The 20036-nt window shown below is 39.6% G+C and overlaps 1 protein-coding gene across 1 annotated transcript in view; it reads left to right on the forward strand.

The window, feature by feature from the left end:
- CENPI (centromere protein I) overlaps nucleotides 1–20036 on the forward strand; it is a 68494-nt gene that overhangs the window by 21645 nt on the left and 26813 nt on the right. Inside the window, exons 7-15 of the mRNA XM_032757273.2 lie at nucleotides 2337–2385; nucleotides 2674–2720; nucleotides 8897–8986; nucleotides 9326–9454; nucleotides 9686–9853; nucleotides 10921–11041; nucleotides 12181–12272; nucleotides 14400–14517; nucleotides 14602–14666. Coding sequence (XP_032613164.1) covers nucleotides 2337–2385; nucleotides 2674–2720; nucleotides 8897–8986; nucleotides 9326–9454; nucleotides 9686–9853; nucleotides 10921–11041; nucleotides 12181–12272; nucleotides 14400–14517; nucleotides 14602–14666 — 879 coding nt within the window. The remainder of the gene's footprint in view (nucleotides 1–2336; nucleotides 2386–2673; nucleotides 2721–8896; nucleotides 8987–9325; nucleotides 9455–9685; nucleotides 9854–10920; nucleotides 11042–12180; nucleotides 12273–14399; nucleotides 14518–14601; nucleotides 14667–20036) is intronic.

A 20036-nucleotide genomic window follows, 5' to 3' on the forward strand; every position in this document is an offset into this window, starting at 1 on the left:
TACAGGCGCCCGCCACCACGCCCGGCTAATTTTTTTTTTGTATTTTTTAGTAGAGACGGGGTTTCACCGTGGTCTCGATCTCCTGACCTCGTGATCCGCCCGCCTCGGCCTCCCAAAGTGCTGGGATTACAAGCGTGAGCCACCGCGCCCGGCCCGAGGAGGTCTTTTTCTATACAAGGGTGAAAGAGTGGTAACCTTGGAAGTGTCGATAGAAAGTAAGGATGCAGGATGCTCATCCCTGCTGCATGTCCTGTGGTGCACAGGTGTGGTTGAATGACAAGTGGTACATCATCGTCTCTCTCTTACCTTTGACATCTCTCTTAACCTCATATTGTTTCTGTTCATAAACTGACCAAATTGCAATACAAATGAATTCTGTGTTTAAACATACTTTGTAAACAATAGGAAATAAGAAGATATGCTTTCTCCTTTCTTCTAACAGCTCAATGGACTGAGTTCTTCCAGTCAGAGACTGAGCCTTTTATAACCCAAGTACTTATTAAAGTACTTGCCATTGAAATGGCAAAAACTGCAATTACTTTTGCACCAACCTAAATATTTGCCAGAAAGGCAACTGTAAAATGATTAAAATATATGAGTTTTTCCTTTCTAGATGTGATTAAAAGAGAATGTCAGATTTCCTATAATGCTGGAGTCTAGGGCAAGTGATTGTGTAACACTCATTTCATATTCAACATGATAGTGTTGCTAATAGTTCATATCCTTAAGCATATGAGGTAACACATTTTTTATACTGAAAATTGCTATTCTCTGTGTAGTATATGGCAGATGTGGTCACAACATGTATTCTTTCTTTTAAAAAAAGATTCCGGCCAGGTGTGGTGGCTCACACCTGTAATCCCAGCACTTTGGGAGGCCAAGGCGGGCAGATCACCTGAGGTCGGGAGTTCGAGACCACCCTGAACAACATGGAGAAACCCTGTCTCTACTAAAAATACAAAATTAGCGGGCGTGGTGGTGCATGCCTGTAATCTCAGCTACTTGGGAGGCTGAGGTAGGAGAATCGCTTGAACCCGGGTGGCGGAGGTTGCAGTGAGCCAAAATCATGCCATTGTGCTCCAGCCTGGGCAACAAGAGTGAAACTCCGTCTCAAAAAAAAAAAAAAATTCCATATCTAAATTCAAGCTTCTTAAAAGTATGTTTAGATTCCTTCTCAAACCATTTCTAAGTACAGAAGAGGCAATATGGAATATGCTGTAGTTTAGACTTTAAAGTTTAGAGTCATGACTACAAAAATACAAATTTGTTTAAAGAAAGTCTTTGCTCTTGTTGCTTTCTCTAGTACGATTAAATACTTTATTTTTTCACTTTCCTATTATTTAGAGAGGTGTTGGCAAACTTTTTCTTAAAGGGATAGGTAGTAAATATTCTGAGCATGAAGGCCATATTGTCTCTGTCACAACTATTCAACTCTGCTGGTGTGGTATGCAAGCAGCTATAGACAATAAATAAATGAATGATGTGGCTGTGTCCCAATAAAACTTTATTTACAAAAACAGGTAGACCATAGTTTCCTGACCCCTGATCTAGAGTAAGACCTCAACAGATGGACACTGAAAATGAAATGGTAGAAGGGAATCAGTCATACAATAATTTAATTAGCAAATTGAGTGCATACTATTTGCCAAACTGAAGACTAAGCTGTTAACTAAATTCTTGTATATATACTGACTGGAATATGAAGCATCATTGAAAATGATAATTTTGAAGACTAAACAACATGGGAAAATGGTTTTAAATAGGAAATCAGGATAAAAGTTTCAAGTTTATGTCTTAATAAGTATGGGCCAGGTGCAGTGGCTCATGCCTGTAATCCTAGTACTTTAGGAGGCTGAGTTAGGAGGATCACTTGAGGCCAGGAGTTAGAGACCAGCCTGGGCAACATAGTGAGACCTTGTCTCCACCAACTCACAATACACATACATAAAAATATTGAAAGGAATAACAAAAATTCATGCATTCCTTTCAATATTTGTATGAATTTAGTAACTAAATACATACATACAAATATTGAAAGGAATACATTAATTTTTGTTAGGTAGAAGGATGATAGATAATTCTGTTTTTCAAATTGTCTGTAATATCTTTACATTCCAAAAATAACTAAAAGTGACCTAATGGAATGCTGATTAAAACTATTGTTTTTTTTATCACTATACAGTGGGAAAAAGAGACTCTTTGTAAAATTATTGTTCAGTGAAGTCCTGAAGGTTTTTTACTTAATCAGCGTAAGATTGACATTTGAGGAAAATGTGTTGCCCCTCTGTTCAAGACATATTATCATTTCTCTTAATTTTTTTTTTATGTTTTAACAGTGCCCTTATGTTTGCCATTTGTTATATTTACTTACCAAAAAAGAGAATGGTGAGTATTTTCATTACAGTTGTATTACACTTTGTGGAATTAGCATTTGTATTGGCCTTTATAAAGTTAAAATAACTATTAGCATTAGTTATATGACAGAAGTCGTTTTGTGGAAATTGCTTTTTAGTACTTTAAGAGCATCTGCTTAATGGCTTAACTGAACAGGGTATTTATTTTCTTGATATGTTGCAAGAAGAAACTGTATGAATTGCATGGTGGTTAAATATAACCAATTTCTTTTTATTCTGAATCCAAATGCATAGTACCTTTTTCCTTTATGTTTTCTAGTCAAACCATTTCGTGTGAGAAAACTGCTTGATCTTCAGGCCAAAATGGTGAGTACCGAAAAGACCTAAGTCCTGCCAATGTACTATGTGCCAGGTACTGAGCCAGGCATTGGGAATACAAAATCAAATAACTCTTGATCTTTTTTTTTTTTTTTTTTTTTTAGACAGAATCTCACTCTTGTCCAGACTGGAGTGCAGTGGCGCGATCTTGGCTCAGTGCAACCTCTGCCTCCCAGGTTCAAGCGATTCTCCTGCCTTACCCTCCCGAGTAGCTGGGATTATAGGCACGCGTCACCACACCCGGCTAACTTTTGTATTTTTTGGTAGAGACAGGGTTTCAGCATGTTGGCCAGGCTGGGCTGGAACTCCTGGCCTCAGTGATCCACCTGCCTCGGCCTCCCAAGGTTCTGGGATTACAGGCGTAAGCCACCGCGCCTGGCCTATAACTCATTATCTTTAAGGAACTTATTTTCTGGGGAGCTCAGTGAACAAAACGAAAAATCAGAATCAGACTTGGGGTCAAGGAGAAGTGGTGATGCTTGAGAGAATTATTTTATTTTATTTTTACTTTATAGATGGAGTTTCACTCTTTTTGCCCAGGCTGGAGTGCGGTGGGGTGTAAACTCAGCTCACTGCAACCTCCGCCTCCTGGGTTCAAGCAATTCTCCTGCCTAAGCCTCCTGAGTAGCTGGGATTACAGGCGCCCGCCACCATGCCCAGCTAATTTTTTGTATTTTTAGTAGAGACGGGGGTTTCATGTTGGCCAGGCTGGTCTCGAACTCTTGACCTCAGGTGATCCGCCTGCCTCGGCTTCTCAAAGTGCAGGGATTACAGGTGTGAACCACTACACCCAGCCTGCTTGAGAGAATTTTTAAGGGATGAATAGGATTTAAGTGGGCAAAGAAGGGAGAGAAGGGCATTCCTCCCAGAGGTAACAGCAAGAGCAAAGACATGGAGATGTCAAACAGCAAACATTGTTTAGGGAGCTGGGTTGGTATGGCTGGAACAGTAAGTGTTAGGGAGTGGTCATAAATGAATTTATATTTTGTATGGATGTGATCTAGGAAAGATTTTTTTTTTTTTTTTTGAGATGGAGTTTCGCTCTGTTGCCTAGGCTGGAGTGCAGTGGTGCGATCTCAGCTCACTGCAACCTCTGCCTCCCAGGTTCAAGCGATTCTCCTGCCTCAGCCTCCCGAGTAGCTGGGACTACAGGTGCACACCACCACACCAGGCTAATTTTTATATTTTTAGTAGAGGTGGTGGTCTCATCATGTTGGCCAGGCTGGTCTTGAACTCCTGACCTCAGGTTATCCATCTGCCTTGGCCTCCCAAAGTGCTGGGGTTATAGATGTGAGCCGCTGAGTCTGGCCCAGGAAAGCATTTTAAGACATTATCTTGGCCGGGCGCGGTGGCTCAAGCCTGTAATCCCAGCACTTTGGGAGGCCGAGGCAGGCAGATCACGAGGTCAGGAGATCGAGATCATCCTGGCTAACGTGGTGAAACCCCGTCTCTACTAAAAATACAAAAAAAATTAGCCGGGCGAGGTGGTGGGCGCCTGTAGTCCCAGCTACTCAGGAGGCTGAGGCAGGAGAATGGCGTGAACCCCAGGGGGTGGAGCCTGCAGTGAGCCGAGATCGTGCCACTGCACTCCAGCCTGGGCGACAGTGAGACTCCATCTCAAAAAAAAAAAAAAAAGACATTATCTTCTGGATGCTTAAACTTCAGTATATTCTCTGACTGTTATCTCTGGTCCTTACAGCTCTCTGCATTGTTATTTCCACTTTACCTGCCAGGTAACAGAAGTCTGTGAAGCTTTGGATATGAAACAATAGGAAGTAATAGTGGTCATGCCTAACTGGAGCTTTCATGGCCTACCTATAGGCATTTGTTGAATGAAAGACGCAAACACAGAACACATTTGTGATTCTCCAATGTGAGGTCTCCTCTTAGTGCAGTTCAATGATTATTCTTTTTTTGTAGCCTTCTGTTTTAGTTCCATGGGTACGATTATTTTTTCTTAGTTCTCTGAAGATATTAATGGTAATGTTTTTGTCCAATTTGAATTTTATTTCACATTAATAGAAATTATGAAAAAGTGTACCTTTTCCCATGTTACAGCAAAACATTTCAATGGAATAAGACAATTCTTACCATAATAAAAGATCTTAGTACCCAGGTGCAGTGGCTCACACCTGTAATCCCAGCACTTTGGGAGGCCGAGGCAGGCAGATCACAAGGTCAGGAGTTCGAGACCATCTTGGCCAACATGGTGAAACCCTGTCTCTACTAAAAATACAAAAAATAGCTGGGCGTGATGGTGGGCACCTGTAATCCCAGCTACTTGGGAGGCTGAGGCAGGAGAATTGTTTGAAACCGGGAGGCAGAGGTTGCAGTGAGCTGAGATCACGCCAGCCTGGGCGACAGGGCAAGACTGTCTCCAAAAAAAAAAAGATCTTGCTGATTTGTTTTGTATTAGCTGAAACACAGTGTATGTTCAAGTTAAAAAATGATTTATGAGATGATTGTCTAAAAATTTATAACAGAGACACTAAATGTCTGGTTTCATTACTACCACTCTATATAGTACATCACTAAATTATTCCATTGTCAATAAGTACCCATTTATAAAGATGCATACATAACATTGTTTTGATCAGCTGAATTTTGATGAATTTGGGTAAGTCCAACAATATCAAACCAAGAAGGCATAGCCATGTTCATATGTAACCTAACATGCATGATAGTAAAAGGCATAGTCAACATATGTGAGGAAATACATTGGACGTGTGAATTTCTGATACCTGCAAAGGCATATATCCCGTCTATCCCCATCCATGCCCCATAGCTCCCAATCTATGAAGGAAACAAAACCACAAAAATTGTATTTCTGGTGGCAGGCATGAATAGTAGGAAGTGGGGCATTTTCCTACATACACTAGGCCCTGTCCAGAGCAATCTTTAGAACAAGAAGGGGGATTAGGTCTCATCCTAAGGGTTGGTTCTCCCTCTACCGGGCATGAGCCTGTGTGTATGCACTTTGGGCTGTGATTTTTTTCTGTTTCAAGCTTTGTCTCTGTTTCCTCATAGTTTCTGTTTTTAGATTGTTTGGTCTTTCGTGGTACTTTTTAAATTTAAATTTTATTTTAATTTTTTTTAGAGATGGGGTCTCACTTTGTCACCCAGGCTGAAATGCAGTGGCATGATCATGGCTCACTGCTACCGTGAATTCCTGGGCTCAAGCGATCCTCCCTCCTCAGCCTCTAGAGTAGCTGGGACTATAGGCATGCACCACCAGGCCTGGCTGATTTTTAAATTTTTTGTAGAGACAGGGTCTCTCTGTGTCACCCATGCTGGTCTCAAACTCTTGGGCTCAAGCAATCCTCCCGCCTTGGTCTCCCAAAGTGCTGGGATTACAGGTGTGAGCCACTGCTCACCAATGCTTGGTAAAGCTTATTTGTTCATATTTAAAAGTAAAACAGTAACATGATGATTGGAAACTTGTGTGTATAAGCAGGACTTGTTCATTGTAGGATCTTGATGTTTTGTTGAGGATCCTCCCAGATGACTATGTTAATATTCTCAAAATAGAATTCTCCTGTTTCCTGTCTTATGGGGTTGCACGGTTGTACATAGAGAATCAAGTGTGTGTGTGTGTGTGTGTGTGTGTGTATTTATAATATTATAGGGAATTGGCTCATTTGATTATGGTGGCTGGTAAGTCCAAAATCTACAGGATGGGCCAGCAGGCTGGAGACCCAGGAGAGCTGATGTTCCTGTTTGAGTTAAGTGGCAGTCCACTATAGAACCAGAAAGAACTGCTGTTGCAAATAAAGTCTGAAGGCAGTCTGTTGGACATTTTCTTCTTCTTCTGGGACCTCTTCTATTCAGGCCATCAACTGATTGGATGAGACCTATCCACATTGAGGAGGGCAGTCAATTTGCTTTACTCAAAGTCTACTGATTTAAATGTTAATCATATCTAAAAAACCCTCACAGAAACACCCAAAATAATGTTTCTCCAAATATCTGGGCAGCCTGTGGACCAGCCAAATCAACGCTTAAAATTAACCATCTGATATGGTTTGGCTGTGTCTCCACCCAAATCTCATCTTGAATTATAATTCCCATAATCCCCACATGTCATGGGAGGGACCCAATGGGAGGTAATTGAATCATGAGGGCGGTTTCCCCCATGCTATTCTTGTGATAGTGAGTGAGTTCTCACGAGATCTGATGGTTTTATAAGGGGCTTCCCCTTCACCTGGCTCTAATTCTTTTCATCATGTGAAGAAGGATGTGTTTGCTTCCCCTTCCACCATGTTTGTAAGTTTCCTGAGGCCACCCTAGCCACGCAGAACTGTGAGTCAGTTAAACCCCTTTCCTTTATAAATGACCCAGTCTTGGGCAGTTCTTTATAGCAGTGTTAGAGTGGGCTAATACATCATCACAGGGTGTAAACCTGGCTACTGGCACTCTGAGACCTGAGCACTAGAAAGGGTTGAGAAATGGTTTTGGTATCCTCCCTTGGCTGTGCCTGGTATCCGAGTCCAGCTTCATTTTCAGAGTAAAGCCCTAATGTTTTGCCAGTATAGTGAAGGAATTTGGGGTTCTAACTGCTTCTTATGTAGCCTTTCATGCAATACTCCTGTTTTCTGTCCCTCTTGCATCCCCACTTTTTAGAGATAATCTGGTCTCTCAACTCTTGATCCTTTCTGGGAGTTGTCAAGCATGAATCTGATTTTTTTTAGGCTTTTTCTGTTGATACCTTAGATTTCATTTTATCTATTCTGCTAACTTGGTTACTATTTGACCATCTTCATTCTAGGTTCCAAAATCTTATTTAGATTTCTCACATGCTGTTGTCTCCTCTCTTGTTGTCTTTGAACTTGTGCTTTGCTTTGTCCTTTTTCATTCTTCTTTTATTTATTTATTGGAGATGGAGTCTCACTCCGTCACCTAGGCTGGAGTGCAGTGACGCAATCTCAGCTCACTGCTACCTCTGCCTCCCAGGTTCAAGCCATTCTCCTGCCTCAGCTTCCTGAGTAGCTGGGACTACAGGTGTGCACCATCACAGCCGACCTGATTTTTGTATTTTTACTAGAGATGGGGTTTCACCATGTTGGCCAGGCTGGTCTCAAACTTCTGACCTCAAGTGATACACCCACTTCGGCCTTCCAAAGTGCTGGGATTACAGGCATGAGCTACCGTGCCCAGCCACCTTTTTCATTCTTTTACTGTCTTTTAAATGGGGCTTTGGGAGAACCCAGAATTAATCATATGTTCAATATACCATTTTTAACTGGAAATCTCCCCCTTCCCTTTTTTAGTATTAACTTTTTAACAGAAAAGATAGTTTTAATTAACTAGACTGTAAGTTCTAAAGGCCTCAGCACAAGTAAGTATTCTCTAAAAAGCATTCTAGCTCAAAACAAACACTCTGATACTCATTAATAATGGGTGTACAGAGGTTAGGAGATATTTTCAACATAGATAAACTGGGTCATTTTGGTTTTGTTTTAATAAATTTAATTTTGAGAAGCTGTTATAAAATGGAAATATTGTATTTCTAAGCCTCATTTGCTGCCTTACTTTGTACAGTATTCGATTCAATACTATTTTAGTATAATAAAACAATTTGATTACTTACTTAGAATTCATTTTAGTGGTATGTTTTCTCTGGATAGCCGGATATATAAAACAGGTATCTAGCAGTAATCACGTCTTTCATTGTGAAATTAGTGCTTTTGTTAAGACTTGTTTCAGTTATATCAAAGCTGCTTGATTATGGCATACCAATTGTAATTTCCTAGATAATTTTCCAAGAATTATAATAATCAGGTATTAGCTTCTCTTTTGGTCCTATCTCCTTGAGGTCTAAATCAAGGATGAGTAAACTTTGAGTCCTGAGTATGCTACCAGTGAGAATAAGCTATGCTATGCTAGTATGACTGGTCAGCCTAAGGTATAGGAAGAGAAGAGAAAAATACAAGGAAGAAGTAAAGTTGGAAAAGGTCGTAAGAGAGAAGATCACAGTTTGGAGAGGGTTGTTTTATGGTGGTTGACTTAAATGTCTGGTTACTCATTCCTTGATTTTTTATAGCATCTTCCTATAGCTATATCTCAGCGAAATTATGGTCTGAATATACTTTCTTCCTTATTGGTATTTGTTTCCTCAGTTTCTTAATAGCCACAGAATTGAAAATGGAAAACTTATTTTATTTCAGGGAATGCAGCCTCATCTCCAGGCTTTGTTGTCACTGTATAAGTTCTTTGCTCCTGCTCTGATTTCAGTATCTTTGCCTGTAAGGAAGAAGGTAAGGGATTAAGGAGAGAGAAATCATATTGAGATTGAAATATGTTATTTTTGGTAAAGTTAACTTACAGATTTCAAGTAAAATGTTTACAGCCTACTGTTTTACAATCTAGTATTGTGGTACTGTTTTGGGAAAGTTTTTTTTTAGGGATTGGTACTTCATGTTGATCCCATTTGGTATATTTAATAGATTACTAATCAGAAAAAAAAATACTTTAAGTGCATTTGTATGGGTGTAAAGGATTTCATAATATATTTTCAATTAATGAGGCATTTTAGACTTTATGTTGCTTCAGTTTATGGGTACCTACTCTCTTGTACTTTATATCCAAATTTATAGATATATTTTAAGAATTCAGAGAATCTATGGAAGACGGCTCTGCTTGCCGTGAAGCAAAGAAACCGGGGACCTTCTCCAGAACCTCTGAAGTTGATGTTACGTCCAGCTAATGTTCGTCCTCTAAAAAGAGTAAGTATCTAAAGCTCAAACAACTTGCATGGCTTTCTTTTATTAAATCCAAATAATAACCATTCAGATCTTAGAGGCGATTATAGATATTTAAGTATATGTCAGTTACCCAGGATTCTGTGTAAGCCATATTCAGATTCCTTTAATTGAAACACCTTAACAGCTGCTTTTATATTTATGGTTTGTAGTCTGTTTAGTCCATCGATAGATTGTTTTATTATCTTTCTTCAGAAGTGGAATTCTCTCTCAGTTATACCAGTGCTCAATTCCAGTAGCTACACTAAAGAATGTGGAAAAAAAGAGATGAGTCTTTCTGATTGTCTGAATAGAAGTGGATCATTTCCACTAGAACAACTTCAAAGCTTCCCCCAACTTTTACAGAACATCCATTGCTTAGAGGTATGTGACTGGACCATGTGCTTCTTTGCATTTTCTATTTGAATTTCATGGCCTTTGTTTTTTTTTTTGTTTGTTTGTTTATTTTGTTTGTTTGAGATAGGGTCTTATCTGTCACCTAGGCAGTGGCATGATCATGGCTCACTGCTGCCTTGAACTCCTGGGCTTATGTGATCCTCCCACCTCAACCTTCTAAGTAGCTGGGACTATAGATGTGCATCACCACGCCTGGCTAATTTTTAAAACAATTTATATCAGGCTGGGCACGGTGGCTCATGCCGGTAATCCCAGCACTTTGGGAGGCCGAGGTGGGTGGATCACTTGAGGTCAGGAGTTCAAGACCAGCCTGGCCAAAATGGTGAAACTCCATGTCTATTAAAAAATACAAAAATTGGGCTGGGTGCGGTGGCTCACACCTGTAATCCCAGCACTTTGGGATGTTGAGGCGGGCAGATCACCTGAGGTTAGGAGTTCAAGACCAGCCTGACCAACATGGAGAAACCCCACCTCTACTAAAAATCTAAATTTAGCTGGGCGTGGTGGCGCATGCCTGTAATCCCAGCCATGCGGGAGGCTGAGCGGGAGGCTGAACAGGAGAATCACTTGAACCCAGGAGGTGGAGGTTGCAGTGAGCCGAGATCGCGCCATTGCACTCCAGCCTGGGCAACAAGAGCGAAACTCCGTCTCAAAAAAAAAAATAAATAAATAACCGAGCTTGGTGGTGCATGCCTGTGGTTCCAGCTACTCAGGAGGCTGAGGCAAGAGAATCACTTGAACCTGGGAGGCAGAGGTTGCAGTCAGCTGAGATGGAGCAACTGCTCTCCAGCCTGGGTGACAGAGCGAGACTCCATCTCAAAACAAAACAAAAAAATTATTTTAAAAATATATTGCTCAGTGTGGCCTCAAACTCCTGGGCTCAAGTGATCCTCCTGCCTCGGCCTCCCAAAGTGTTGGGATTATAGTCATGGGCCACCATGCCCAGCCTATTTTTGTTATATGTTTTCTATATGACGATTCCCTTATCCACTTTTCAGATACTTAACTGTTGATCAGTTGTTCTGTCATTGCAGCTGCCTTCTCAGATGGGCTCAGTGCTAAACAACCCTCTGCTGCTTCACTATATTAACTGTGTCAGAGATGAGCCAGTCTTGCTGAGGTTTTATTACTGGTTGAGTCAAACATTACAAGAAGGTAAGAATTGAGTGAGGATGGACCAAGATAGTTAACAAATGGGCTTCTTTTATAAGGGTGCCAAATTCTAGACAACAGGAGCCTTCATATGCTGTAATTATGTCTGTGGTAATCTTATATTTAGAGCATGAATGTTTCTGTTGTAATTTTAAGGCAGTAAGAAGGTAGAGGGATTTTGTTAAGGAAACACTGCTGGATGGCCACCAAAACTCACTGGGTGGCTCCACTTTGATGACTATCACAATCCAAGGATTCTTCATCTTTGTATGTTCAGAAACTTGCTGTTAGGGCCCCAGAATCATCCCGTTAATGGTAACGAAACTCAGAAGAGACAAATGTATAAGCCAGAATGTCAGCTTATTATAAAATTATTTCTGGTAAGCAAAATGCTCATATCTGCCAACTAGAATATCCCATCTGCTATCAGCATATATGGGAGCCAAATTTGTATTTAGAAGATTTCTTAATTATAGAATTAAAGGAAAGGGCAGTGAGAAGTCTTTCATCCAAGCCATAGTAAAGCCTGAGCATTTCATTCCTCCAATGGTGGGGGGCAGTGGGGAGGGGCGGGTATATTTCTCTAGAGATAATATTTCTTTTGACCAAATTTGAGTGCTTCTTTACTGGATACTGGATAAGCAACTCCTGATTCTTCTGGTGGTTAAAGTTGCTTTTAGTTGGTTCCAGGCCAATTCTCCTTCTTCTACTCTGAATCTTTTAAACAATATGATACAGTTTATTAGATTTCCACGTACTAAGTTTGTATCACTCTTACATTATACTCAGCCTACTCTAATTGAAGTTTAGGGTATTCTAAAACTTTCAGTTCAGATGTTTATACTTTCTTGGATTCCTATGTGATATAAAGCTTATCATATTCATTATATGTGAATTCTCTCCATTTCTATAAGCTTTTCCCTATATTTATACTATAAGCTTTTCCCTATATTACCAAGTTGTTGAGGAATATCTCACTATCATCTCCATGTATCTGTTCCGGTCTACATCATGAGTTAGCTAGGATGTATGAGACTTACGGCTTTTTTACTTTGTCACTTGTCACTTTAGTAATAATTATGTTTTGTGCACTTTTTTATTGTGGTACAACTAGATGCTTATATTTACTGTTTCTGCTCTAGAATGTATTTGGTACAAGGTGAATAATTATGAACATGGAAAAGAATTTACCAACTTCCTGGATACTATCATCAGGGCAGAGTGCTTCTTACAAGTAAGATTTCACTTGCTTCTTCCACTCTCCACCACTCTTTACTAAAATTTATTTAGATATCCATTGAAAACCTTTTCTTGCCCGGCTGCGGTGGCTCACACCTGTAATCTCAGCACTTTGGAGGCCAAGGCAGCTGGATCACTTGAGCCCAGGAGTTCAAGACCAGCTTGGGCAACACAGCAAAACCCCATTTCTACAAAGAATACAAAAATTATCCAGGCATGGTGGCATGCATCTGTAGTCACAGCTACTCAGGAGGATGAGGTAGGAGGATCACTTGAGCTCAGGAGGTCAAGGCTGCAGTGAGCCGTAATTGTGCCACTGCACTGCAGCCTGGGTTACAGAGTGAGATCCTGTCTCAAAAACAACAACAAAAAACCCTTTTTTTTAGTACCTGACATCTTTTGTAAATAATATTTGTTCAGTTTGAAGCTCATTATAGATAAAGCTGAGTTGGACTTTTATCTTTGCACTGTTAGATTTGAAGAAAGAATGTGTTATATTATGCAAATAAAAGGGAAAAGCCTGTAATTCAAGAGAACAAACTGAAGATGTAATTAAATGTATTCAGTTAATTGAATTAGCCAGTAATGTAAATTTCATAGGGTCACTACTTATATTCTTATAATCAACAAACATTTTTTGAGCATCAAATATGTTCCAGCCAATGGACTATTTGGTTTGAGTAACCCTGAGTTGTATTTTAAGCTGCAGCTTAGGTATCAGCACCATCAAGAAGCCTTCACTTATTGCCCAGTGTGGGTTATCTCCTTGTTCTATGTGCTCCCTTGGCTCCTTGTGCTTACCTCTATCGTGACATTTTTAGCATCCATTTTTCCACATATGATGAGCTCCCAGCAGGCAGAAACCATGTCTAACTTTTCTTCATGTATAGATGTTCAACTTGATTGATAAATGTTTGTGGAATAATTCTTTGTTTTTTTTTTTTGAGACAAGGTCTTGCTCTGTTGCACAGGCTGGAGTGTACTGGCACAATCATGGCTTACTGCAGCCTTGACCTCCTGGGCTCAATTGATCCTCCCCACTCAGTCTAGTTAGTAGCTAGGACTACAGGTGTGCACCACCACTCCTGGCTATTTTTTGTTTGTTTGTTTGTTTTTTGTATTTTTTTGTAAAAACGGGGATTTATCACGTTGCCCGGGCTGGTCTCAAACTCCTGGGCTTAAGCATTCCTTCTGCTTTGGCTTCCCAAAGTGCTGAGATTACAGGTGTGAGCCATCACACCCAGCCCAAGTTTTAGGGATTTGATGTGAAACCATTTAATTGGAAGCTGGGTGCAGAGATGGTAGTGAGGATAGCAATTTAGGTTGACGTTTATGTTTCCTACTTGGGAGGGATGGCATTCCCTGAGAAAAGAAATATAGGAGGAGCAGGCTTGGAAGGAAAGATGTTTCACTTAAGAGATGCCTAATGGGACATGAAAGCGGTCATATCCAGTGCGCAGTAAAATAATGAGTCTAGAGCTCAGGAATGAGATTTGGGCTAGAGATACAGATTTAGGACCCCTCATGTTAAAAGTGGTTTTAGCTATGATATGGATGAGATTGTCCAGAGAATTCATGTCATGAAAAGAAGGTCTTAGGATAGAGTCCTGGTGCATGTCACTGTGAAAAGGTTAGGTGACAACGGAAAAAAGGGAAGTCCCAGATCCTCACTCTGGTGGAAATATAAGCAACCTAGACATTTGAGCCTCTAAAGATGGAGCTGCTCAGAGTTGGGATTTGGTCTATGGCCTCTAATGAAATTCTAGCCCTATTATATAATATTGTATACATTTTATTGACTGTTCAAATTACTGCATGTACCCCAAGATAATAAATCTTATTTTTAAAAAAATATTCTATAACTTTTAACCTTCTTTCCAATTGATGAAGTTTTATGGTATTTGAGAACTGTATTGGTAAAGATGGTAATGTATGCAAATACCAATCATCTCATCCTTTTTCTGAGGAAGTCTGGCACCTAACCTAAGGCTTTTATTATATTCATGACAAAAAATTAGTCTAAGAGTGAAGCAACTATAGCACAAAATAAACTGGTTGTTTAGAGCATAATTTTATGGCTGAAGAATTCCATATAAGGATTTACTATTCACTTGTGTTACAGGAGGGGTTTTATTCCTGTGAAGCATTCCTGTATAAGAGCCTTCCTCTCTGGGATGGCCTCTGTTGTCGGTCACAGTTCCTTCAGCTTGTGAGCTGGATTCCTTTTAATAGCTTCTCTGGTATGTATCATGAAAATTTGGAGTCATTTAATTCAATGTACTATGATTGAAAGGATTTTGAATAATCTTTTTTTTGATTCCTAGAGGTGAAACCACTTCTTTTTGACCGTCTAGCACAGCTCTTCTTTACATCAACCATTTATTTCAAGGTAATAAAAACTTGTCTTGCTTAGATTCAATAGGGTGTATTATTCTATTGCTAGTGGTACACAATTCCAAACTGACATTACAGCAATGGTTTTATAACAGGATTTTCTTGGACCTGGGCTTTGAGGTACTGCATCACTCAACTCAAAGTTAATACATAGAATGTTCCTTTTTTAAGGCTGTGTTGCATACAGTTTTCCTGACCTGTTTCCACTTGTAGCAAATGACATAGTGAATGAACAAGTGGCAGATGCATATTAATAAAAACAAACAAACTGAGAAATACTTAGTTTGATTGTTGTGGTTTATATTTTTGTAGATACATTTATTCATTTCACAAATATTTTTTGAGCACCTACTATATACCCTTCTTGACACTGGGAATATAGTAGTGACCAAAGCAAACAAAACTCCCCATGACATTCATATTTTATATTTATAGTAATAGTCGTTTTCTGCTAGTAAAATTGTTCCATCCTTATATATAATATGTTACTATTTTGGAGTGGTCTCCAAGAAGACCAATAGGGCTTCCAGAAGTTCTACCTGAATGAGTTTGAGAGCCACTTTCTTATAGAATGGTTATTCCTATTCTAAAAGAGGGGCAATTGAGTAATGTTTCTTTTATAACTTTTTTTTTTTTTTTTTTTTACCTTAAATCACTTACTGTTGGCCACATTGACAGGAAACATGTTGTCCTGGTTAGTGTTTGTCATAATTGAATGGCACTTGATTAATTACCTATCACATTAACTTGGATTTGAGGTCTATTTATGCTAATTATAACTTTTACATCCTGACTAATATCATCATTCACATGACATCCACACCAGTTCTCCCAGCTAATAAATTTTCAGAGACTTCAGTTTGAATTTTTTTTTTTTTTTTGCAGTTCTCTCTCAATCTTCTAATTGGGTTATTCTTTGTTTCTTCTCTTATTCTTCCACGCTAAAGAGCTGTTTAAACGTTAGGCTGGACCATAGGAAATTGCCATTTTTTGTACGTCAGAGGTGGTTAATGATTGGCGGTTTGCCGTGGTTCAACCTAATATGCATATACACATTCATACATGTATATTTGAGAGTGAGACGGGTGGGGAGAGGAAGGAAGGAAGGAAGGGAACAGACAGCAGGCTAAAAACAGAACTCAGGGGAATGCACAGTATTTAATTCTCAGGCCAAGAAGGAGGACAGTCTGAAGGAATCTTAAGAAATTGCCAGAAGTATAAAAAATAACCAGGAGAATAATAGTTCCAAGGAAACAAAGGGAATACAGGATATCAATAAAGAATGAAGGAATGATGTTGCCAAGTATCCTAGGAAGGTTCAGAAGGATATGGACAAGAAAAGTTTCTTTTAGAATTGATAATACAGAGGTTTTGGCTTCCTTTGTGAGTAGTTCCAGTGGAACAACTTCTAGTTGTTAAGGTGGAATATGGAAATATATTCAGGGGAGGTAGAAGTCAGATTGTGTGGGTTGAGGAGTGAGTGAAAAGTCAAGTCAAGACAGTGAGTATAGAATATGTTTCAAAATGTTTGACCAATAAAAAGTTGTAGAGAGAGCTATAGGGGGACTGGGAACCAGGGGAAGTTGTTTGTTTGTTTGTTTGTTTGTTTTGCCTCTAAAATGAGAGAAACGTGAGTGTGTTTATAGATGGAGTCGAAGGAGCCAGTGGAGAAGAGGGAGAAGTTGAAAATGGAGAAAAGATGGGGAATAATTGATGGTACAAGGTTCCAGAAGAAATATGAAGGTATTGGGTTAAAACTAGGTAGTGAGATTTACTCGAATGGGTGGTTAGGAATTGGGAGGCACCATTTATCCTCTAAGACTGGGGAGAGGATGCATGGATAGGTGGATATATAGATATATTTATAAAGTTAGAAGAAAGGGCAAGATATTAAAGTACTTTGTGCCTAAGAATGTTAAATTTCTCAAAATAAGAAGCATGATTTAGAGAATAGAATTAAGTAGGACACTCCAGGAGGGTGTTAGCTGCTTAGGACAGCCGGGGAGAAAAAAGAGCTGGTTAAAGACAAGTAAAAGGATTATTGAGCGTCATTAAGGGCCCAGCAGAAGTTGGCGATCATCAATTTGGAATGACGCCAATCTTTGCAGTTGTGTGTTTTCTTCCACTTAGATATTGGAGAAGAGAAAGCAAATTATGAGATTGAATCAGTTTGGGTTTTGCTGGTTGAATGGAGTACAAGAGAGTTGTGATCAGCTGTGTGCTCTAGTCTAGATAGGAAAATAAGGCCAGGAGAAGGCTGATAAACCTGAAAAAGGAGGTTAACAATTAAGGAATTGGCTGGGTGCAGTGGCTCATGCCTGTAATCCCAGCACTTTGGGAGGCTGAGATGGGCGGATCACTTGAGATCAGGAGTTCGAGACCAGCCTGACCAAGGTGGTGAAACCCCATCTCTACTAAAAATACAAAAATTAGCTGGGCGTGGTGGTGCATGCCTGTAATCCCAACTACTCAGGAGGCTGAGGCAGGAGAATCTCTTGAACCCGGGAGGTGGAGGTTGCAGTGAGCCAAGATTGCACCACTGCACTCCAGTCTGGGCAACAGAACAAGATTCCGTCTCAAAAAAAAATTTTTTTTTTAATTTAAAAAAGGAATTAAGGGATTGAATATCTCTGATGTTGAAAAATGAGTAGCTATAGTTGGAGTTGAGTCTGTGAGAAAGCTGGAATAGGAAGTTATAACAAAGAAGAAAATCATAGATTTTGGTGTGGTTCAGTTCAGGTTATGATAGAATCTAGTGTGTGGCTGCGGGAGTGGGTAACTAAGGTGGAGTGAAGGTGAAGGTTATTTGATTCAAAGTCAAGGAACTGTGAAGCTGAAATGTTGGGGGGATCATTTGCATGAACACTGGTGTAACTGAGGTATTGATGGCAGGACATGATGCAGAGTTCTAAGGTCCTCAATGAATCTGGATAAGATTCCAAGTGATAGCAGAGATATGAGAAGATAAAAAAATAGAGGGTAGTGTAGCTGGATAGTATGAACAAAGGAGAAAGGGTTTTTTACACAAGGAAGGAGGAATAATAGTTTGGAAATAGGGTTGAAGATACCTTTTGTGTTGTGTTCAGAAAAGCAAGGGATAGTCAGACTCATGAGAAAAACTGACTAGCGAAATGCAATCAAATATTTAGCCTAACAAATTCAGCTTTTAGCAGTAGTTTGACTAATGAGGTTCTTTCTGTAGCTCACAAATTATTTGTAAACAATCTTAAGGCAATTTTTTTCCATGGCACTTGATTAAATAGAAGATCCATTTGATTTTTGTATATTATGGGTTTTTTTTCCTTAGATGGAGTCTCGCTCTGTCACCCAGGCTGGAGTGCAGTGGCGTGATCTTGGCTTATTGCAACCTCCGCCTAGCGGGTTCAAGCGATTCTCTTGCCTCAGCCTCCCCAGTAGCTGGGATTACAGGCGCCCGCCACCATACTCGTCTAATGTTTTGTATTTTTTAGTAGAGACGGTTTCACCATGTTGGCCAGGCTGGTCACGAACTCCTGACCTCAGGTAATCCACCTGCCTTGGCCTACCAGAGTGCTGGGATTATAGGCATGAGCCACTGTGCCCGGCCTGTATATTATCTTTTAAATTAAATCTGATTTCCTTCCTAAAGTAGGATTTATTTCTGATTTTATATTTACCTTCTCAAAGAAGGGGCTTATATTCTGTTCCACATTAGCAGTGGGAAGCTTAGTATAGGGCACTGCTTACTTCTAGTTGTTAAGGTGGGATAGATATGGAAATATATTCAGAGGAAACAGTGTCCTGGTTTGGTGGTGAAGGAGAGCTAGGATATGATTAAGGTAAGAAGACAGAGAAAGCATACTTTGTAGAATATGAAGGTGTATGTTTAGGTTACCACAGAACAGAGGTTCTGGATACTGCAGTTGAGAGATTTGGAAAGGATAGGATCAATGAAAGAGGACAAGAAGCATAGAGACAAGGAAGAATAAGTGACTAAAGGGGCTTACATATTGGGAGGTGACTAAGGGTAACAGGAATGTGAAATATGGTAGAATTAGCTAAACATTAGTTTCCAAGGCCTGTAGTAACTAGTTATTGCCTTGTTGTATAGCTAGATTACCCAGCTTAGTCTAATAAATGAATAGTATTTTTAAAATCTATTAAAATATTTTCACATTTTCAGTGCATTTTGTTTGGGCCTGGTCAGTTATGCCTATCAGCAAACAACTTATTTTCGCCGAAGAATTTTGCATGGGAACGGCCCCACAAATCCACACTAATGTTGTTATATTTGTTTTAGAGTGTTAATTTTTCAATATCTGTCCTTATTGATTTCTCATTTTCCATAGAGTTGCAAACATAGTGGGCATAAATTTAAAAAATCACAATACATAATTAACATTACATAATAATTTTCATGTTTCCACATAGTCGTCATAATGTTGTTAATAGTGGCACTGTAGTCCTTAGTACCATAATTTATTTAGTAATTTATTATTATTTCTCGCTCTTTTTTTAGAGACAGGATCTTGTTCTGTTGCCCAGGCTGGAGCGCAGTGGCATGGTCATAGCTCACTGTAACCTTGAACTCCTGGGCTCAAGGGATTCTCCCACCTCAGCCTCCCAAGTAGCTGAGACTACAGGCCTGTGCCACCAAACCTGGCTAATTTTTAAAGTTTTTGTAGAGACAAGGCCTCGCTATGTTGCCCAGGCTGGTCTCGAATTTCTGGCTTCAAATGATCCTTTCACCTCAGCCTCCCAAAATGTTGGGATTACAGGCATGAGCCACTATACCTGGCCTCTATTATTTATTTCTAATTTGTTTCTTTTGTCGGAATAGATAACAGTCTCAAGCATCTTCATGATATAGATTTTTTTCTTAAACTCTTCCCTTGGCATACATTTATAAGAGTGAGATAACTGGGTGAAAAGTAAGGTGCTGTTAATGGGATGTACACTGCAAGTTCTTGGAAAGAAGGAGGATGTGGTGGATGGAGTGCTTAAATAACAAGAGTCTAGCAGCCATGGGAAAAGAATTGGGGTTTGGGAGATGATACTAGAATAAGGGATACTAGCTAGGAGGATAAAATGACCTCAAAGGTATGAAGGCCTGGTCTTCACAGTTACAGTGTGATTGGGAAGGAAATAAGTAAGATATTTTGAAGGAAAAAATATTGATAGAATATGGTGACTGAAGATAAAGTGTAAAGGATGCAAGATGACTTGAAGCTTTCCAACTTGAGATAGTAAATGAACTAGGGATATTTTGCCTGGAGGAAAAGAGGCTAAGATTTTCTGGTTCCCTTCCAATATTTGAAGGATTGTCACATGAAAGGAGATCTCTGTGTAGCTTCAAGAAACAGAAGTAGATATAGGGCAGTATCTC

Source organism: Hylobates moloch, unplaced genomic scaffold, assembly GCF_009828535.3.
Source record: "Hylobates moloch isolate HMO894 unplaced genomic scaffold, HMol_V3 SCAFFOLD_7, whole genome shotgun sequence".
In the NCBI taxonomy this organism is placed as follows: Eukaryota; Metazoa; Chordata; class Mammalia; order Primates; family Hylobatidae; genus Hylobates; species Hylobates moloch.